The sequence below is a fragment of the Octodon degus genome, unplaced genomic scaffold (assembly GCF_000260255.1).
Source record: "Octodon degus isolate 3935 unplaced genomic scaffold, OctDeg1.0 scaffold00091, whole genome shotgun sequence".
Classification (NCBI taxonomy): Eukaryota; Metazoa; Chordata; class Mammalia; order Rodentia; family Octodontidae; genus Octodon; species Octodon degus.
Window position 1 is genome coordinate 8,493,678 of NW_004524667.1, and position 21,915 is coordinate 8,515,592.

Here is a 21,915-nt window from a genome sequence, read left to right on the forward strand (position 1 = left end):
TGGAGTGGGCATCTCCTGAAGACAGTGAGGGAATAAACATGAGAATCAGGATGAGGGGGGAAAGAAAATGTGAAGGACCTCGTAAAGATCAACGAGAAAATGTGTTATTGATTCATGCTTTCTACTAGATAGCAAAAGAATAAAGGACAGATGGCATTTTTGCAAATCTCACACATCAAAATGTAGTAAAAGGTGCACATCATCCCCAAGGAATCATTATTGATTTTGTTTATTCTGATCACTGAAACAAGAAATACAGAATTAACACATGCCATCTGAAGTAAAATTCATGCATGCCCTCAATATTAGACTTCAGCTGTATGGCTCCAAGGGACATCAGATGTGCAGGGACCGACATGAAGGGAACAGCCAGGGATCACAGCAGGAACAGAGTACACTGGACGCCACCCACAGGTTCTTCTGCCACAGTAGGGTTTTCCACATTAGCACTAAACCTAATACTTCAGACTATTATCTAAGGCATCTCATGCTATATTATTATCAAGTGGGAATAGAGGGTTGACATTTGTACTCTATCTTAATAACTACACTTATCACTCTTTGACCTTTAAAGTATATGTTCTAGAAAATCTGTTTCCTATCCATTCAAATAATATGATTACTTTTCATGAAAGTCCAACTTGAACATTTTAGCGAAAATATTATTAATAGACAGTGGTTGCCAGAAAATATGAATAGGGAGAAGCACTTTACTCTGACACAGACTGTGGGAACCATAGTTTTCTCTATAGTGAGATCAATCAGATTTCTGCTTCTTTCTCACTCTTGTAAATTAAAATTAGAAGCAATAAACCATATAGCTTTCCACCCCTAAGAAGCCCCACTAAGGTGTGCGTGGCTATTCCTTAGGAGAGTGTGGTTTTGTCTTAACTGCTCTTAAAACAAAATTCCATTTGCTGTTCATTTGCTCTAGACGCTCTTTTTTGAACCTGTCTTGGAAAGAAGAGTGGTTATCTTCATCCTCAGTTTCAGAGATGATCTCCATCTTCTGAATGATGAGTTTAATTAGCTCATGCTGCTTTTCCAAGAGAGAAGTGAGGTCCTTTAGCCTAAAAGAAAAATGTATGTTTTGTGAATTTGTTTCTACTTCTTTTGACATCTGAATGTAGGTAGACACAGGTGCTATAAGTGTTTTATATCTGATTAACTACTTAGATTACAGCCTTGTGGTATTTATATTCCCTCCACCAAATACATATTTTTTGAAATTCAAGTGATTTTTCTGGAAGTTACATGATTAGTGCATGGCTGGTTGTTGTTTTCAGCTTATAGACAAGGAACTCTACACAGAAAAGTTAAGTACCTTTCCCGAGAGTCACAGAGTTTGTAAACAGTTGAATATGGCTTTAAATTCAGGTAAGCAAATCCAACAACCCTGATACCTAATTATTATTTTCCATATAATTACTCTATGAGTCTTTGAAGGCTGTCAGAGGTTTGCTGTATAAAGTCAGACAACTCAGAAGAGTCCTCTCTTCATTATCAATGATAATGAATGTTTCCAAGATTAAGAAAATCAGCATCTAACTTTCACTCATTTATTCTTTGGAAAGCAAACTGGGAACAGCAGCAGTAAGGTGTTAGGTATAAAAGATGTCCCACAATTCTCAATACACTAGCTATTCAAACATTAAATCATAACTAAATGCAAAAAATACTGACATGAACATAACTGTATACTCTGAATTATTACTTCTGTTTTTAATTTCTCCAGTACAAACAGAAGGAAAAACACATACCGGTATTTCTGTTTCAGCATTTCCAATTCTAAACATGTATCAGTATTTGGTATTTCTTGTTTTGCTTCTTGGATACCAAAAAAATAATGAAATAAACGCTGTGGGATAAGACATAATAGTTACTAAAGGTGATTCACTTCAGGAGATATCTGCCACACGTATGCCAGAATCCTAACACCATGCCAGGCTGGATAGCACAAGTATTCATAAACTACTCTGTGGTCCTCAAAGAGGTAAAAGTCTACTCTGAGGAACAGCCATTAAAAATCTATATAGTGAAATTATACACAAAAGGAAAATAAAAATTGTATAAACAATGTAGAAGACATAAAATGGTCTACAGGATTGTTTTTGAAAAGGTTGAATGGGATCATTTTATAAATTCTCATGAAAAATGATCACATGGGTGATGCCAGTCGATACAAGATTTCTTAATTCTTAAAATATTTTTCACATTTTTAACCAACAAAACTGAACTCAGGAACAAAATTTCACATAGGGAAGTTTATGGAATATAATTTTAGCAATGTTTTAAATTTAGTCCGTGTGTGTGTATATGTGGTGCCAAGAATTGGAGCCATTGTTCTCCACTTCCAGGTAGGACATGGGGTGTTGTACACATACTCTGTGCATGCCAAGTGAGCATTCTACACTGAGACAAACCTCCTGCTAAGTTTGGTGTCCTTTAAACCCTGGGTGGGCAAAAAAAGATCAAGGGAAGATGTAGATGTGAAATGGTCAAGAATGAGATACCTCTAGGAGGGTAGGCAAGAGACGACGGCCTGGTGACAGCCACAGGTCACCCAGGAAGTCAGTGGACCAAATAAGGGCTGGAGTGGACTTCAGGGGAGAGGAAGTGGAGGAGACTGTCATGGCTGCCTCTGGTGTGGCTGGTTTACGAGGAAATGCCTGGTGTTGATATTAATCACAATGAAGAATATTTGCGATGGACAAGGATTTTTTCACTCCTTCCCCATGTAAGTAGAAAAATGAGGTGAAGCAAGTGTGGTGCTGAACACTCTGATTGTCAATTAGCTTTGAGATGTACAAATGAAGCTGTCAAGTTGGCAGTGAGGTATACAAGCCTCCAACTCCAAGACAGGCTCTGGGATAGAGAAACGAGTTGCAAGCACTCCACTTAGGTAGCAACTGGAACCATGGACATAAGTGAAACAGGACAAGGAAATGCTGTGAAGTTAGAACAAACCCTAGACTGATACTTAGATCAACTTGTTGTATGACTACATAAGGGAAAATAAACTTGCAAAGAACTCAAGAATAATCCTAGAGCTGGGAAGCCCAGATCTGGTCAGTATTAGCACCCAGAATTTCTGACTCTTAATATGCCCACTTTTCCATAACAGTGTATTGGCCCAGGTTGGTTTTTAAATCACTATTTGTGTTTTCCATAGAGGAAATTCTTGTGTACATGTATATGTGTGTTCTTATTGTATGTTTCATAAACGCTTGGACATATTCACGCACCCTACATACATGTACATTTATCTACACATATAAATGTAGGTGGCAAATGACTAAGAAAAAACAAAGTACACCTGCAAGGAATGAAAAGGCGCAGCTGGGTCACCCACCTCTCTGCACTCATAAGGACATGGAGTATTTAACACACATACTCCAGCTGAGCTACCTGGAAATGGAGAACAAGCAGCTCCCTGCACGAGGCACAGGGCTTTCACACTGGATTAGTCACTACTTTTAACAAAAGTACAACTATTTCTTGGAGGGTCAAAGTCTATAAAAAGGCACTATCAAGATAATGCAGTGGAGGAAGGTTGCGCACCCTCATGTTTGTTAGGCTGTTGTTTTCTGAGCGTACTTACAAGCATCCGTCCATATCTGGGCCTGTTGGGATACACGACGATGGACTTCTGTTCCACTTTGCGCAAGAAGCAAATGGGCAGCTTTTTTTCTAAGCTGGTGTGAAGTTCTACCTAAAATGTATTTTATATTTGTGGACAGAATTATTGATTAGTATCCGTAATGCTTACAGAACATGGAAGCCACCATTAGTACAGCAAAATGAAAACTGATTGCTGGGTGTGGATTAGTATTCAGCAACTGGGCTGGGTGGGATTCCTCATACTGCAACTGGTCACAGACCCTTCCTGTTACCTCATCTACCTACAAGATAAGGAAAACAATTGGCAGGTGGGGGGGGCACATTGTTAAGGAGTTCAGTTAACACAGCCTGTATTTATTGTGCAGAGACTATGATCAACATTGGAGAGACAAGAAGAAAAGGACAGTTCTACCTTTGGGACATTAAAATACTACAATATACACAGAGTGAGGAAGTCCAAAATGTGTGAATGGGGTGAATATGTATCCAGGACAAGAGAAAACAGTGATGAATTGGGGGAATGCAAAAAGCACCAGAGAAAGAGAGAGGAAGAAGAAGGAGGAGGAGGAGGAGGAGGAGGAGGAAGAGGAGGAGGGAGGGAGGGAGGGAGAGAGAATCACTATATCTAAGTATTCAAGGAATTTTAATGTTACATTATCAGGTGTAAATGGTTTATTTGTGAGATATATGAAGTGTAATTTTTATTTTTAGGGGTATAATATTTTATCTCATCAATGTCTCTTCTTTGGGTTTACATGTTATTTATTTATTTATTTTAATGTATTTAGTTGTTATAGGATCTCACTACACAGCTTGGACTAGTGGTTATCCTCCTGCTTTCGGCCTCTCCAGACCTGGGATTACAGGTGCACACCACTACGCCAGGACTCTGGCTGGCTCAGCCAGCCCTGGGGGTGGGGCTAGCGCATCATGTGGTGCCAGGGATCAAACTGTGATCCTTGAGCTTGCCTAAGCTTGCATAAGCAGGCGCTTTAGTCTGTTGAGCTATCTCGCCAGACCCTACATGTAGTTTAATTATCATATTTTCAATATTTCTCTTTGAAATTATCATATTTTCAGTATTTCCCAAATTTATCTTTGATTCTTTAAATAGCCTCTCTCTCTCTCTCTCTCTCTCTCTCTCTCTCTCTCTCTCTCTCTCTCTGTATGTGTGTGTATTATGTCTGTTCTTTAGGTATACTGTGTGTTGTAAGCACCACACAGTGAGACTTGCTTTCTATTCTAAACTATATGCTTTTCAATACACACTTTAGCTCATTTATAGCATTTTAGAAGGTAAGAACTCCCAGACTATACTGGTTAAAACTGTAGTCCCCAATGCTTCCTATACCACATTCATGATCTGGCTTTTCCTTGCTATTTTTATATGTTCACCACCATTAATACATTGTATTATAGTTTCAATTTTAAGAAAAAAAACTACATTCTTTTGTACTTTGTGTTCAATACCAGCTATGTATTTTCTATAGTATGTTTTTACTTCTTTTCCTTCCTTGGGTCTTTAGCATACTACTCCTTTCTCCTTGCCATATATTTTTTGGAGGTCACATATTATTATTTATTCACCCAAAGTCAATTGGAAAAGATTTACTCCATTGTTGGCCAACAACTAAAGGACATTGTTCATTGTCTATAAAGGCTGGCCAGGTTGCATCTCTAATAGAGCCTGGGTAATTGACAAGCAGAGCCGCAGGTCACACGTGCAGTGTGGCAGGACCCACCAAGAATGACCTCACTTGGGCTAAGGTGGGATCTTCACCTCCCCTCGCTGTGAGCTTTCTCCATTGATGAGTCAGATGTGTTCCCTTCCCAACTGGTGGCAGGAAAGAAATTTTTATGAAAAATTGGGTCCAGTTGTGGGCTCTATGTTGGATAGTACAGATAACAGTGTTAAAAAGAAGCTAAACAGCTCCAAACCTCTGTCCCCAAAGAACCCACAGATCTCATAATGAAAAAAAATCACCTAGCGCACAGGGTCCCAGGATTTCTCTAGCTCCTGGTACTTAGGAAACGCTTAGGAAAAGTCTAAGTGGCCCTGCACGGGATGCACTATTGCCAGCTTCCTTCTGTCCCTGTCCTGTTGTAAGCTCCACCTAAAGCTCCTAAATGAATCAGAGAGTTGCTTAAGATATAGGTCTGGGGCAAGAGGACAGAATGTTTCCCCTCCTCTAGTCAGTGCTTGTTGACTCTTCCAAATGTGGAGAGACAGTGTGGGGTCTTGATTTTAGGGAACAAGCACTATTAGATGGTACCTTTTTCACTCAACCCTGCTGTTTCACAAGACATTGAACCTAGTGTGTTTAGTTATTTCTCCTGGTATTTTGAAGCATTACTAAGACAGTTATGAGGTGCTGAACTGCTGACAGGCCTGCCGAGAAGGTTGTGCATTCTCTCTCCTTATCCGCCCACCTGGAGACTTAAGGTCCATCTTTATTAGACTAATAACCATTCATTAGGTCCTGCTTCCTCTGACCTTTCCCCCACTAAACCAGAATAACCTCACATCAACTTAAATACACTACTATGTTCATTTTTATTCTCAACTGATTGAAAAAACAACTTGAAAGAGTTCATCACTACCACCATTTCTTTCAAATCTAAAGCCTTTCTTGTTTTTGAATAAAACATGCCATCTTTCACATCCCTGTCATGGTCTCACTGGAACCACCCTCTGGGTGAGGGGGTCTGTTGTGGTACCTCAGCAATTTCCCCCAGTTCTGCTTGGGCTCCTTTCTCCTGGGCCCATCCTTTCTGGAACAGTCCCGCTGCCCTTTGCAAAGCCACCTTCCTGTCATTCTGGCTCATCCTACTCCTCCTAGGTAGCATTGCTTTAATTACTTTTGAATTACTTTCTGTGCCTGATAAACATTAAATTATGTATATTTTTCAATTTTCTGACTTTTAGGCTCTCTGTACAATGAATAGCTCAGTCACAGATCATGGTACTTGAGAAAGATTCTAAGTTGATTTTATCTTTCATTCACTGAATGCATCTTGTGGTTGTTTTGGTACGAGGGATTGAACTCAGGATCTTGTGCTTGTCAGGCAGGCACTTAGGCCCCTGAGCTAGCTCCCTGTCCTCTGGGCTAGCCACCCTTTCTGATTGTCTAGCCAGTGTAATATGCAGGTATATTTTACTTAATAAAGTCAGTCATCAGGTTCATTTACTTCCCTTGCTAAGTTATACTGCACTTTATAAATGCCACATTTTAGGACACTGTTTTCTGAGTAACTAAAGGCACATGTTTAGCGGAATAAAAATCATCAGAATTGTGGAAAAGAAAGTAAAAGATGAGCATAAAAAGAAATTTCTATCTTAGCAAGATTTTTTCCCCTTGAAATGGCATAAATTTCCAAATGCAGGAGGCTGGGGAGATGGCTCAATTGAATAAGCGCTTCCCTAGCAAGCACACGGGACTGAGTTCAATCCCTGGTTCCAAAAAAAAAAAAAAAAAAAAAAAAAAAATTCAAATGCGTATATTCAACTGCTCAGCAGGTTTTCTTGAAGCATCAAGTGTTCTCATTCAAATTTGAAATGTAAAGATCATACAATTAAAAATTAACTTTTGATGATGTAGAAGTACCTCAGAAGTTTTAGTAGCCAAGTAACTGCCCGGTAACTTTGGACTTTAGCAAATTTTATATCAAATTGTTTAGAAAAATAAAGGGATACCACAAGAGAACAACACTATATGGATATAGTCAAAGCTTCAATATAAAACATGATATTGGGACCATGTGCTTCCATATAAAGTATGAAGAGTTGCTTTCAAAAGAGAGCAATGGCCGTGACTCATCCTCATGGCTGACGCTGACAAAGGATCTACAAGCTGCGGTACAGGGTTTCAGGGTAAATCCTGAGGGGATCTGACAGACCTTATCAGATACAAAAGTTACATTTCTTGTTATATAGGTCTTGCTTTACCCTGGACTTAACCATCCAGCAGAAAAGTATAAAAACAAAGTATAAAAAGTAAAGCCATATTAATATGCTGAGCTGTAAAAGGCTCAAGTCAACAACTTCTAACATTGCCAGTTCTGCAGATAACCCACTACTATTATGGACTACTGGACTACATTGGAATATTTTGCTGAATTCACATACCTACAATATTTAAATGACAATGGAATGCCCTTCTCTGACAAAACTAACCAAAAAAGGGGATACAAATGAAGGACCATTTTATATCTGTATACTCAAAATAGTTAGGATAGATATATAGCTGCACTCTCTTAATTCAATGAATAGAGAGATTTGTTCTAATACTGTCTGTGGACAGGATATCATGTCTGCATCTTGTACAATAAATAACCACTAAGAAAACAATATACAATGTATTAATTATTGAAACTGTGCCAGTAATCAGTTTTGAAACTGATGTCTCAATGTTATTTGTTTCTCAATAAAATTATTTAATAAAACCAGCTGGGCTAGACAAAATATAGCACTTCACTCCGTTGAAGTTTCTAGTCTAGCAACTAGCTGTGCATTTGGCCACATGTTGGCATAAATAGGGGCTCAGGTAATTTCTCAGTTACACTAGGATATTGTCCAATAGTCTTGCTTGGAAAATACCCTAGTCTTGCTACTTTTATTATGCCAAAAAACACATGGATACAGGATTACATAGATCAGTACTGAGAAAATATCCACATTAAAACACTGTTCTCAGAAAGTCAGCTATTCCTGGTTGCAAATAATTGCAGTCGCATCAATGTCCATAAATGCTAAATAAACATAGCACTTACTTGCATAGCAATCCTCTTCAGTGATGCATGTTTCTGGACCTCAGCGATGTCACCAACTGCTAAGCCAATCTGAAATATGACACAAAGTTTAACCGTGACATTGTAATTGTCTGCTTAAAAATGTGCTTAAGGTCTCAGGCCATTCAGTCTTCCATAAGAAAGAAAACCTTCAACAAAGGAATTCAGATACAGCTTAAATTTATTGTTCTCAGTCCTAGAGGCTGGGAAATCTGAAATAAAGACACCAGGAGATTGAATGTCTGATGAGCGTCCATCCATCCTAGACAGTGCTATGAAGAAGCTCCTTCATGTATTCACAAGGACTCATAGTTTACTCATTTTTGTTTTTGCATTTTAGTACAGAGTCTACAGGGTCTCACTACACACATCGGACTCAATGATTCTCCTGTTCTCAGCCTCCCAAGTGCTGGGATTACAGGTGTGCACCACCATGCCCAGTCTCGATCAAAATCTCAGTGCACCCTGGGGGCAGGGCCAGCAGTGCAGGCCAGATTGAACACAGGCCTCTGCACTCTGCCTAAGTAGGTGCTTTAGTCTGTTGAGCTATCCGATCAGCCCCTATATCTTTCAAAGGCCTCACCTTTAAATACTACATGTTTGGGATCAGGTGTCTATGTGTAAATTTTGAAGGGTTACAAATATTCAAACCATAACAGGAGTTCTCTGGCCAAACTGGAGGAGTGGACATGTGGTCTACTAGTAGTGACTGTGTATAATATTTGCTACTATACTGTACAGAACACTGCAAAGCCTATGTAATTTTGCTAAATGAATGAGCAGTGAGAAAATACTAAATAAATTTCAGACTAGCACTGAGAACTAGCATGTGTTCAGCAGAGGCTTTAATTTGGCAGTGTTCAGGTTTTGGTGTTTTGTTTTTCGATATTGAGGTAGAGCCCAGAACTTTCTCACTAAGCTACCTCTTCAGCTCTTTTTTCTTTTTCTTTTTAAAAAATGTTTTACTTTGTACCACAGTCTCAGTAAGTTGCTGAGTTGCCCAGGCTGGGATGGAACTTGTGATCCTCCTCCCTCAGCCGTAAGAGTTCTGGAGTTACAGCTACGCACCGCTACACCCAGCTTTTGGATTTTAGTTTGCAAGCCTTTAAAAGGAGGTTCTCTCCTGCTCCCAAGAGATCCCATCAAAGCCAATCATCTACTTGCTAAAAAGACATGTAAAAGCATGTACAAACGGATGGAAAAAAAGAGCCCTTAGGGCTCTCTGTGGACCTGGAGCCATGATCCACTTCTGCCTGCATCAGCCAAAATGCTCTTGGTTTTAGAACACTCCCTAGAAATTCCCATGTGGAAATGTATGCCTAAATCTGCTTTGACCTAGTTAGATATGTGAGAGACTTAGGGGTGCAGGCAATACCCTCAGTGAAGGTTGTGCCTAAACTCTGCCCCCGTCCCTTGCTCCAAAGCAGTCTGGGAGATGGCTCAGTGGAATAAGCGCTTCCCTGGCAAGCGCAAAGGACTGAGTTCAATCCCTGGTTCCACCAAAAAAAAAAAAAAAAAAAAAAATCAGTCTGCACCTTCATCTTAATTGTCTTACTCAGCTTCCTAGTTCTTCATAGCATGTTACCCCTCCTACACTGTGGTACATACTTATTTGTTGATTACCTAATTTCCTGATGTGCCTAACACTCTAGATAAATGTTGAATGAGTGGATGTTTTAGTGGCTCTTTCTCTATTGTTATTGCTTAGGTACTGAATGTCTCCCAACACAAACCAGTATGTAAAGTACTGGGTCCCAGAGTGTCAGTATATGGAAGATACCTTGCACTACTAAAAGGTGAGGCCTTACAGGAAGACCTTAGGTCACTAGGTATGCCCATAAAAGGGATTCTGTGGCACTGCCCATCTTTGCTCTCTCTGTCTCTCTGTCTCTGTCTCTGTCTCTGTCTCTGTCTCTCGGTCTTACTCTGTTTCTGTCTGTCTGTCTGTCTCTCTCTGTCTCCCCCACCCCTCCAGCTTAAGATGTGATTATTTTATTCCTGTGGGTATCCCAACACTAATACATGCCAGCATCTTCTGTCCTGGCCAGAACTGAGCTGATACAGACATGAGGCCTCTGAACCTCCAAAACTGGAAGCTGCAGAAGAACTTTCTCTTTCTAAGTTTTTTGCCTCAGATATTTGTTTCAGTGACATGAACCTGTCTAACACAGCTGCCTTCTCCAACACAGGGACATTAAAAATTAAGAATAATTTCTTTTTTTCTTGTGAAACCGGCGATTCAACTCAGGCCCTTGTGCTTGCCAGGGAAGCACTTATTCCACTGAGCCATCTCCGCGGCCCCAAGAATAATTTCTTAAGAATAATTATTGCTATTAAATGTTCAGTTGATCAACAAACAGAAAACACAAGAATAAATTACTTACAAGTAAATTCATTAGGACGATTGGGACAACCATTGTGAAGGCAACAAGTTGTGCAAAAGATAGGACTGGATATGCCAGTTCCTTTCTCAAAAAAGGCTCAAGGTACGCATCTCGATAATTGACATCTCCTAGCATCATGATGAAGGTCTGGACCAACGAAAGCAGTGGGGAGCTGAAGGCATCCTGAGAAAAGAGGGAACGGTGAAAGTGAAATGCAAAATATGTGTAATGAAAGTAAAATATAAGAATATTTTAAGAAGTCATAGGCATATAGCTATTGAAATGCAGTCCAAATTAATGTTAATAAACTATAGGAAAGTCATGAAAAAGTTCTTTTATTTTATACAACAAATTTGTGCATTATCTACAAATTTTTGACAGTGGCAAAAATTTAATCTGTAAATTTTTGAAATAGAAACCACTTGAAATCTACATGATAGAAAATATTAATTACTCTAATATTCTTTTGATTATTAATGCTGTAGGTCACTGAGACTTAAATATATACATATATATATACATATATATTTCCAATATTCACAGTGATGAAATCAACAATAGATACAATTGCCTTACCTGTGCATTTTTTTTCTTTTCAAAGTTTTATTGATAAACATATAGCAATGAGACAGTTTCAAATCAAATCGAAAGTACAGTTTCAACAAATTACCTGTGCATTTAGAAGGACATAAAAGCTGAGTCCAAAAGCCAAAAGAAGAAAAATAAATACTCCTGTTGACCTCAACAAAGTTTTGAAAATTACCTCCAACATAACAATAAAGATTCCACAATTTTCAAACCTAGAGAAGGAAAAAATAAAACACTTACTTTGATGGTCAGCAAATATTTTATTAAATGATAAAATTTTTGTTTTGTTTTGAAACAGGGTCTCGCTATATGGTGTAGGCTGGCCTTGAACCTGCTGTGCAGTCCAGGCTGGCCTCAAATTCATGGCAATCCTCCTTCCTCAGCCTTCTGGGTGCTGGCATTATAGGTGTGCACCATCATGCCTGGTTTAAGTGACAAAATATATCATTCATTCAGTCTGGTACTGAGTTTCATACATTAGATAGTTGAGAAGTTATTTTCAAAAACAGAATGGGCCGGCCAAATAGCTCAGTGGATTAAAATGACTGCAAGCAGGCACAGAGGCTGGGGGTCCAATCCAGGTTGGCTTTAGCTCAAGTGGTTACTCCCTCATACCGGACTTTTCATCCATCAAAAAAAAATATGAAAATTTGTGAATGACCAGATTATCCTTTCAAGCTTTATCAAACTCTTTCTTTCTTTCCTGGTCATGTTTATCTTTCATCACTTAAAGTGACCACTGGATATTATTTTACTAAAACCATGACATTAAAAAAAATATAGTGTTCTGTGTCAAAGAAAATGATAACCAATGCTTGATAAAGGAATTAGAGATAAATTGTGTAGGATATCATAGTTATGTTCCTAAGGCACCTATAATAGGACATAAAATGCATGATCCACATTCTCACTTCTTGAACTTTTTTGTTTCCTTCTCTGGCTTAGCACCCTAGTACCCCTAAATTGTAAAATACTGGATAAATGTTGGATATGTCATTTGGTCACTAGCTGATATTCTTCCTTTGTTCTAGCTTATGTCTGGATGTCCATCCCCTCTTCCCCCCCCCCCCCCCCCCCGCAAAGGTTCATGTGGTCAAAAATAGGACTTTTTTTAGAAGAGGCTGGATTTAGAGTGTGTGACACTGGGATGATTCACAGTAGAATGCTAGAATTAAGGGCACTAGGATTAAGGGCACAAGTTCCACCTTCCCTAGATATAATATAAGGGACCGAAAGAGGCTTGTTGCTGTTAGCTCCCTTGATTGGTGCCTTCTACCTCTGTCTTCTGTTAACCATGAACTGTTCTCTACCATTCCATCCTGCCTTAGGGCTGGCTAACTATGCATTGAAACCTGTGAACTGTGAGCCAAAATCAACCTTTTCTCCCTTCATTTGTGGGTGTTGGATAGCTAGCCTCAGTGAGCAGAAAAGTAACTGAGACATCCTTCACTATATGCAATTTGTTGAAGGAAAGGAATCACAAAATTTTAAAACTGTCATTATTCAATATGTACATGATTCAAAGCTTCATACTGTGTTTGGTAACTATGGACACCTATTACGGGTCCATCAAAAAATAAAATAACAATTTTAAACAGATGAAAAGTACTTCAGAAATGTCTAGCAATCCACAGAGTCACTGATAGTAATCAAAACAGGGAGCAGCACTGCCTGGGCTTCAGCTGAGTTCTGTTTACCCATGGGCCACAGTTCTTTCCAACACACTGCAGCCTCTCCAAGTAACCAGGCTCTACTCAGCATCACTGTGCTCGTGACACGGCAGTGTAGGTGAAAAGGAAGGAAAAGCATGGCCCATGGTGGCAGAAGACTCCAGTAAAGGCCTATGTCTTGACTTTTTGCTGAGATCTTCACCAGCTTTTGGCTTGTTGCTTCAGCTTCTTTTGAAAGGGAACATAATGACATTTACTTCTTATTAAAGAAGACTGTATGAAGTAATGCTTAATGTTAGTAATTGTGACAGGTAAGAGAATCAATCTGTCTTCCCTCTCTTGAGTTAGATTCTTTGGACTTATACTATTTTTATATGACTTTTATTTTTATATATCTTTCATTCTTTCCACCACTTATCACTTCATTTTGAAAGTGTCAATGCAAGGTAAATGCGTATGAAATAATATCAGGTAAAACAAGGAAAGGAAACATTTCACTTCATTTAATCTCTACATTTAATCTAGATTTGTCCAAACAAAGGAGCTTCATCCTAGGCAGACAGGGCACTAAGGAGACATGGTAAGGCCTGGATATTTTTTGACTGCCACAAATGAACATCCCAAATGGAGAAGCTAGGGATATTCTGAACACTACAACACAAAAGATGACATCCCCCCACACCACTACACACACACACATACACCAAAAACAAAACAAAACACTAAACCACAATTTCAACCATGCTGAGCCTCAGAAATCCTGGCCTATACTCGTGTTCTGAATTCCAGAAACTTCTCAGCCTCCCCTTTTTTTAAACAAGATACAAAATATATGCATACAAAACTTGAGAATAGGCATAAGACAATTCTAAATTCATGAAGTATATCATTGATAAAATTGCTTAAGAGTTATGGAAAGCATTCAGTCTGGTTTTACCTTTGAAGATACATTAAGAAGTTCATCCAATAGAAGAATATTGCAATTGCTCCACATTGCCACTGCACGTATGCCGGGATGCTAACGAACAAGGGCAGCACAAAAATGATGCTCTTCGTGTAGATAATCCATTCCAGAGCATTGTTGTAGTCTAAGAAGTAATTTCTTTTCTGGAATTATAAAGAACAGAGGACTATGACATATGGATACTTGGCATCTTATGGATGGTTATACATACGGTGAAGGCCATTGACCTCCTCCTGCCACTCTGAGTGGACTTAAGAACACTTCATGTATGGGTCAGGGTTGGAGCTAGTTCAGTCACAGGCTCACCAGTATTAAGGAAGTCTGGTATTGAAGGAAATCCTACATGTTTTTGGACTTTCCCTGTGGACAATGCTCTACCTTAAGGAAATCTCTAAGAGACTGCAAATTGGTTTAGCAGTTCCTGAGATCTTTGGTGGATGTAAGGACATGCATGTAGATCTCTATAATAAGAACTAAAGCCACTTATAAAGGAGTTTGAAACTTGTTCTGACACTTAATCAGGAAATATAAATAAATCATAATGGTATTCAGGAAGATTATGTTTTGGACATTAACTTTCTCACTTGTAAAATATTTACATCTCAAGAAAATGTAAATATCACATCTGATAGAGAAGTCATGATACTTTATAGTTCAATTTAAACTATAATCTAGAGTTTTCATTTCAAACAAATAAAAAAATAAAATGATAAATTGAATAGTATGATCTAAAATTGTTTAAACTCAAACAGAAAACACAGTTTAACTCTTAGAATTGTGAAAATTTACTTAAATATATAAAATGTATAATACAAAACATTTTATCAACTTTCTTTAATACAAATATCCACAAGCTTGTATGATGTAACAAAAATTTTTCACTGAGAATGAGGTGCTACATAAGAAATATATGTCTTAAAATAATATTGACAAGTACATAAAAGTGTATAAGTCTTTAAATATTTATTAGAAATAAAGGACTTGCCGGAGGTATGGCTTAATGGCACAGTGCCTGCATGGCAAATGCAAGGTCATGAGTTCAATTACTGGTACAAAAAAAAGAAAAAAGGAAAACAGGAGAAGAAAAAATAAGGGACTTAGGTAATTTATCTATCAAAGCAAGGAATGAAAACAATTGACATAATTTTTAGTTCTGGGATGGTCAGATAGCTCAGTGAACTAATGCACCTGTTTAGGCAGGGCCTAGCTGCCTGGGTTCAATCCCTGACGTGCTGTGTGAGCTCCACCCCTGGGGCACGCTGAGATGGTGATTTAGACTGAACTTGGGGGTATGCGCCTGTAGTCCCAGTGCTTGGGAGGCTGAAAACAGGAGGATCACTAGGAGTCCAATCTATGTAGTGAGGCCCTGTAGACCCTGTGGACCCTGAACCAAATACATGAAAAAAAAATAGTTTTGATAAAAGCTTGTCTTACCCTATCAAAAGATGAACTGTGAAGTAAAAACTCAAGGCATAAAAAGTTTTCAAACTTTATTATAACTTAGAATTTTACCCATTAAAAATAGCATTATATTTAGAAAAAATGTGAAAGACAGACTCATTTGAGATGGACTCCGGAGCCAGATAAGTTTTTTTTTTTTTTTAATTTTAATTTTAACTAATTAATTAATTAATTATTTTTTTGCAGAACCGGGGATTGAACTCAGGCCCTTGCGCTTGCCAGGGAAGCGCTTATTCCACTGAGCCATCTCCCCAGCCCCAGATAAGTTTTTAAAATAAATATTTACATCTAAAATTATAAAATTCAAAATCTATGGCAGCAAAATACTTAAAATGAAAAAGACTCAGCAAAGTCATTCATAATAATCATTTGTAGCCAGAGATGACCATCCGGAGTGGTTCTTTTTCAGATAGATCAAAAGGTTTGATGTACCTAAAATCATCTGATTACTGTATTGTGAAGTTTATGCTTATTGTTTACAATACGTATATTACCTATATAATTTTATTATAATACTTTTGTCAATTAATATACTATTTTCATTTTTGTAGATCGAAAATATATTGCATACCTGTTGGAAAATTTGGACCACTTCTTTGCAATATCCAAATATACTTGATAGAAAAACCAAAATCATACAAACTTTTATTGAATATGAATTCTGAAACAATAAGAAAAAAGACAGTAGTTATGAAAAATATAAAATGACAATAGCAGTTTCATAATTTCTCACTACTAAATATTTTCTTTTCTTTAATATATATATATATATACATATATATATATTTCAAATCTTAATTAAATGGACAATCCATGTGGTGTAAATATTCATCTCATCTAGTAGAGATGGCATAGGATCATTTTGTAAGGTCCTTGCTAAGAAAGATTCAAAATTACCAATTGAAATGAAAGGAATATAAATCTATACACCTATGTAATTTTCAGATTGTCAGGGACGGGGAGATGACTCAATAGAATAAGTGCTTCCCTGGCAAGTGCAAGATCATGAGTTCAATCCCTGGTACCGCAAATAAATAAATTTTCAAATTGTCACAACATACGCATAATGTAAAATGTGCAAATTTAAAAGCTTTACATTATTCATGATTATTTACATTTTAAATCCTATAGTTCAATGGCATTAATTACATTCTCAATGTAAAACTACTATCATCATTATCTAGTTCTATAGGTTCTTCATCATTCCAAACTGAAACTCCATGTTACTAAGTAATGCTATTCATTTTCTATTCTTCATAGTCCCTGGCAACTATAAATCTGCTTTATTTTAGACATACATATATACATTTGCATACATACATAAGTATTCTAAAGTGTTAAATTTTGGAATTTAAGCAGCTTATATTTGTCATGGTTAAAAATTAACTAAACATTCATTCCTTGACCTATTCACCTATATTTCTTCTTATTCCACAAAGGATTTTAGAAATGGTTCTACAGCCTATTCGTAATAATCAAAATCTTTATGTTACAGTTTTATTACTGGCATGGTAACAATAAGGAAAATACATTTTAAATTGTCTTTTATTATAAAAAGTTGAAATTTTAACATACTGTAGTGTCTAATATTTCCAAATGATCATAAGTTTCATTGATTATTCCAGTTGAATTGAAGGCTGTTCCTGGCTTTATATGAATGACAAGAAGGGTCATAGGTATGAGGCCAAGACAGTAAGATCCGAGATTCATCATGTGGGCCCTAAATCCATAGGCACACCTACAGAAAGATTAGCAAGCCATAACTGAGTGAGGCACTTCAAATAAAAATACATATTTTAAAACACCTGTAAAGAAAGTGATTCTAATTTTCTTCAGAGGTCTATTTGGGGACCAAGGGTGTAGCTCAGTGTCACAGCACCTATCTAGAAATGCGAGGCCCAGAATTTGATTCCTGGTAAGCAAAAAGAAAAAAAAAAAAAAAAAAAAAAAAAAAGACCAAAAAAAGTTCCTTGTTGGGGGGAATCTTTGGGCCAGCAAGATAGCTCAGCAGTCTAAGGTACCTGCTTTGGCAAGCACAGGGACCAGGGTTCAGCCCCGGTCTCTCAAGCTGTGCTGGTGACTGAGTCCAGGCATGATGGCGACAAGTCTGGGCATGGTGGCACACACCTGTAATCTCAGCACTACACAGGTTAAAAGCAGGAGGATCATTATGAGTCTGAGCTGCGTAGTAAGACCTTATAACAACCAAATACATTTAAAAAATTATAATTTGCATTTTTAATTTTCAGAGGACTCTCAATATCTTAGCAAATCATGACTAAAATCTCATGAATGAAGTCCATGTTTCACCTGAAAGTCGAGTGCTTTCCCCTATAGAACACTTCTTGTTTCATTATCCACTAAACCACAGGGTCCCTCCAACATGCTTCTTGATGTCTGAGGTAATGATTTCCTCTTCTCCTCAAACCATTCATGTAGCATCAAAGATAACACCAACTCTAATGTTCAACTATTTTAATGTCAAACAACTTCATTGTCAAAATTTGCCTTAGAATTGTATTTCTTTTTCAAAGTACACAACTTTAATAATATTTAAGCCATTAATATGCCTTTAAAATATGATCATTTAGAAGATTTCTAGATTATTATGGTGACTTTACTTAAAAACAATACTTCTCAGTACCCACCATTTCATAAGTAAATATTCTTTACACACAGGATGGTTGAGAAGTTCTATGCGATTGTGTTGTACCATGACCTGAGGAATAAGGGAAAAGATAATAAAAATACATTGTTTTAAACAACTAAGTATAAAGTAAGCTTTTAGTTTTGTTTTTATAACTTTATTTTGAAATTCTAAAATTAATATTTGCTTATCTTAAAACATTTTTATATCAGAAAATTTTCAAAAGCACAAGGACTGTTTTAAGTAGGTACAACTGTTTGATTCAGTGATTCAGTCTATCTCTTCATCTCTGACTAGCTGAGATGGCATGTGGCATTTTAATCTTACCCAGGAATCTTATGATAATCTTACGATAAGAAAGGACATCAAAGATAAATTAGCTAGGGCTGCACCCTCAGTATTTCCTTAAAAAGCTTATAGTAGAAAGCTCTGTAAGTAGACATAATCTGTAGATTTTGAATTTTCATGTGTTATTAAGTACCTGTTCCTTATTATGCCTAAGATGTTTGAAATGTAGTGAAATAGTGAGGTTAAGCTTGATAGCCTAAATTGTTTGATAATAACAGTAAGCTTGTCTTCTGGATGGTTAACAACCTAAGTTTGCAGACCAAAATTAGAGAAAAAGGAGGGCTACAAGGAAAGCCAACATTTTGGCCCTACCCTTCTAAGGTCAATTAAGACTCAGGACATATGAGAACTTGTACTGTAACGTCATGTACCTCAGTAGTGTCCCAAATTTTCTGATCAAGAAGATTATGGGGCCAAAGAGGAAATTGATCGATGACGTGGAGTGTGCCTAAGGAGAGTCACATGAGGAGAAGACACTCTCTCAGGCTTTCACAGAGAGCACATTGGCCAAGCAATGGCCGTGACTCATCCACATGGCTGCACTGACAAAGGTTCTACAATCTGAGGTACAGGATCTCAGGATAAATCCTGAGGGCATTTCACTGACCTTCTCAAACCAAAAAGCTACAACTCTTGTTGCATAGGTTCTGCTTTACCTTGGTCTTAGCCATCCAGTAGAAAAGTATGAAGATGAAATATAGGAAGTAAAGCCATGTTGTTATGTTGAGCTGTGGGGGACTCATGTCAATAATTTCTGACATTGCCAAGTAAACAGAAGACCCAATGCTATTATGGGCTTCTGTACTCTTTTAGAATATTTTGCTGAGTTTACACACCTATAATATTCAACAACGGAACTTAAAAAAAATTGGGGTATAACTATGAATGTCCATTTTGTATCTGTGTATTCAAAGTGGTTGGGATAGATATATAGTTGCATTCTCTTAATGAATAGAATGATTTGTTCTAATGGTGTTTGTAAGTAGGATCACAAGTCTGCATCTTGTACAGCAATTAACCACTAAGAAGAATATATGCAGTGTATTATTTGTTGAAACTGTACTTTTGATTTGATTTGAAACTGTCTCATTGCTATATGTTTATCAATAAAACTTTGAAAAGAAAAAAATAAAATAAAAAAAATAAAATATGTCAAAAAAAAAAGAACTATTAGAATGCCTTTAAATGGACTTTTTAATCATTCAGTAAACACACAGGTGAACTGATGTCAGCAAGATGACGGAATAAGAGGCCTCAGAGCCTCCTTTCTCTACAGAAACACTAACAGTGATCCAACGACCATTGCCTTTATGAGGTATCTAGAACTCAGGTAGGAAGTTGTGCAACTCAGCTGAGTGTATATTCAAGAAGAATCATATGAATGACAGGAGGTGACTTCATGGCAATTAATTACCATGGCTCCTTGTTATGGAACAGAACAGACTTGGGGATAAACTTCCCAACTCCTGGCTTTTCTCTCGGGATGCAGAGAATATGAAACATGTGTCAAAACATCTCACTTTGAAGGGAACTTCACCAGGGAATGATTTGAATTTGTGTCTGAATTTAAGTACTGAAGAGGCCTACTGAGAAGAGAGCAGACCACGAAGTCCCAAGTCTTGGGAAATTCGGATTTATGTTGTATGCTTCAAATTAATTCAAATAGAAGAATATGACTATCTCTCAAAGGACAGAGTTTACTTAGAGTCTAGCCACTGGATAAACTTGAAAGCTATGGCCATTTGCTGTGGCTTACACTGGAGGATAACCTTTAATATGGAAGGGGGAGGTGGACAGAGGTGTAGACAAATGTTGCCTGTGTTGTCTGTGATTTACTTATTTCTGAGTTGTGTCAGTGGCTACATGACCAACAGTACAGAAGTGTAAAACTTTAAAAAGATGATTTTATAAAAATATTAGAAAATGATTATTTTCTCTATTAAAAAATGGAAAGGGTTAGGCGATATGGCAGGCCTAGACATGAATTATAAAGCTGCAATGCTTGCCAGCCCCTTCCCTTTCCATGAAGCATGGAACTGTTATGCAAAATTACCTGGACAACAAAAGCACTACACTTACATTGAGGATTGAAAGAGGCTCATAACGAACTTCCTGTCCAGGGGCTAATTTTCTGTTTAATTCCAAAGGACACTGAAGATATCTGAAATTATATTCGATCTGTAAAGACACAATTATTTTTTAAACAATTATTAGTTTAGAGTAGATCCCAAAAGTAGTTCTTCAGAAGCAAAATGTTCAAGTCTATGGTTCTGTTGAAAATTTGGACTCAGAGTCAAATCATTTCAAGAGGAGAAAAAGAAATTGAACAATTTTATATTAAATTAAAAAGTAAATATTATAGAAAAGCATTGTTCTGTTGCTTTGTAACTCATTGGTGTAGAAATAAATTCTTAAAAGCTATTTCTGATCTCTTAGAATTTCATTCTCTACACAAAACTACAAAAGAAAATACAAAGCCTAATAAACATAAGAATTTCAGGAAAACAATGTAAAAATATTCTCACAAGTAAATAATATACAACGAATGAAATCAATATTTGCTTTCTACAGTAGATCATAAGTCTACTACATTACTATTTTTATGTTCTTCTAAGAATTTTAATAAAATAAATTCAAATGATCAAAATAAAGCAACTCACATGGTAATCTTGGCAGGATTTGTCCTCTGTGGATGGTATCATGCAGAAATCTAAAAGAATCTTTGAGAAAGAAAAAACAGCAGAAAAACACTGAGCAAGACACTGAGCTACACTGAGGCAGCAGACTACATACAAGAAAGGATTTCACTCTGCTTTTAGAGTAGCACAAAATGTTCCCCTTATCTTTCTTTGCTTCTTGAACCTGAAGGATAAATTATAATGTATGAGATTCTGGGACAAAGTTCCACAAAGCTCTCTGTATCTTTCTGAAATGTCATGTAATTCTAAATATACCATGTGCTTAAAAATTAAATAGAAGTTTTAACTTTATGTTTACTAAACTTTGATAGGAGACATTCTATTGACTTTTTTTTTTTGCCTGAGATTGTGTGTCTTTATTGGTTTGTAGAGAATATATAGATTACTTGGTTCAGAATATGAAACAGTAACAGTTTATTTTCACAAATTGAGCTCTTTCACCCCAGCCCTGATATCTTCCTGTGGTTTGGGACTTACCTGATTGCTCCAGTTCAGGTCACTACGTTTGTTTCTGTACCTACTAGAGGAGCAATACTGGAATATAGGTCCAGAAGTGAGAGGGCAGAATACTGGAGGACAGATGTTGAAATAACTTGGAAACTTAACATTAGAAATTCAAAGAAAACGCACATACTGGATAATTTCAGCCACTCTTCTGGTATGTGGAGTCATATTTTGGTGGAACCTTTGACCATATAAGTTAAATCACTGCAAAGATGTTGGCTCAAATTTATGATTCTTAGAA

The 21,915-nt window shown here is 37.1% G+C and overlaps 1 protein-coding gene across 1 annotated transcript in view; it reads right to left on the reverse strand.

Moving 5' to 3' along the window:
- Window positions 1–614: 614 nt before the first annotated feature.
- Window positions 615–21,915, reverse strand: part of Trpa1 (transient receptor potential cation channel subfamily A member 1) — an 89,450-nt gene continuing 68,149 nt past the window's right edge. Inside the window, exons 17-28 of the mRNA XM_004637575.2 lie at window positions 21,132–21,191; window positions 20,551–20,649; window positions 18,125–18,195; window positions 17,052–17,214; window positions 16,048–16,137; window positions 13,989–14,158; window positions 11,464–11,593; window positions 10,794–10,976; window positions 8,392–8,460; window positions 3,602–3,712; window positions 1,761–1,858; window positions 615–1,070 (exon numbers count right to left, since the gene is read on the reverse strand). Coding sequence (XP_004637632.1) covers window positions 860–1,070; window positions 1,761–1,858; window positions 3,602–3,712; window positions 8,392–8,460; window positions 10,794–10,976; window positions 11,464–11,593; window positions 13,989–14,158; window positions 16,048–16,137; window positions 17,052–17,214; window positions 18,125–18,195; window positions 20,551–20,649; window positions 21,132–21,191 — 1,455 coding nt within the window. The 3' untranslated portion in view covers window positions 615–859. The remainder of the gene's footprint in view (window positions 1,071–1,760; window positions 1,859–3,601; window positions 3,713–8,391; window positions 8,461–10,793; window positions 10,977–11,463; window positions 11,594–13,988; window positions 14,159–16,047; window positions 16,138–17,051; window positions 17,215–18,124; window positions 18,196–20,550; window positions 20,650–21,131; window positions 21,192–21,915) is intronic.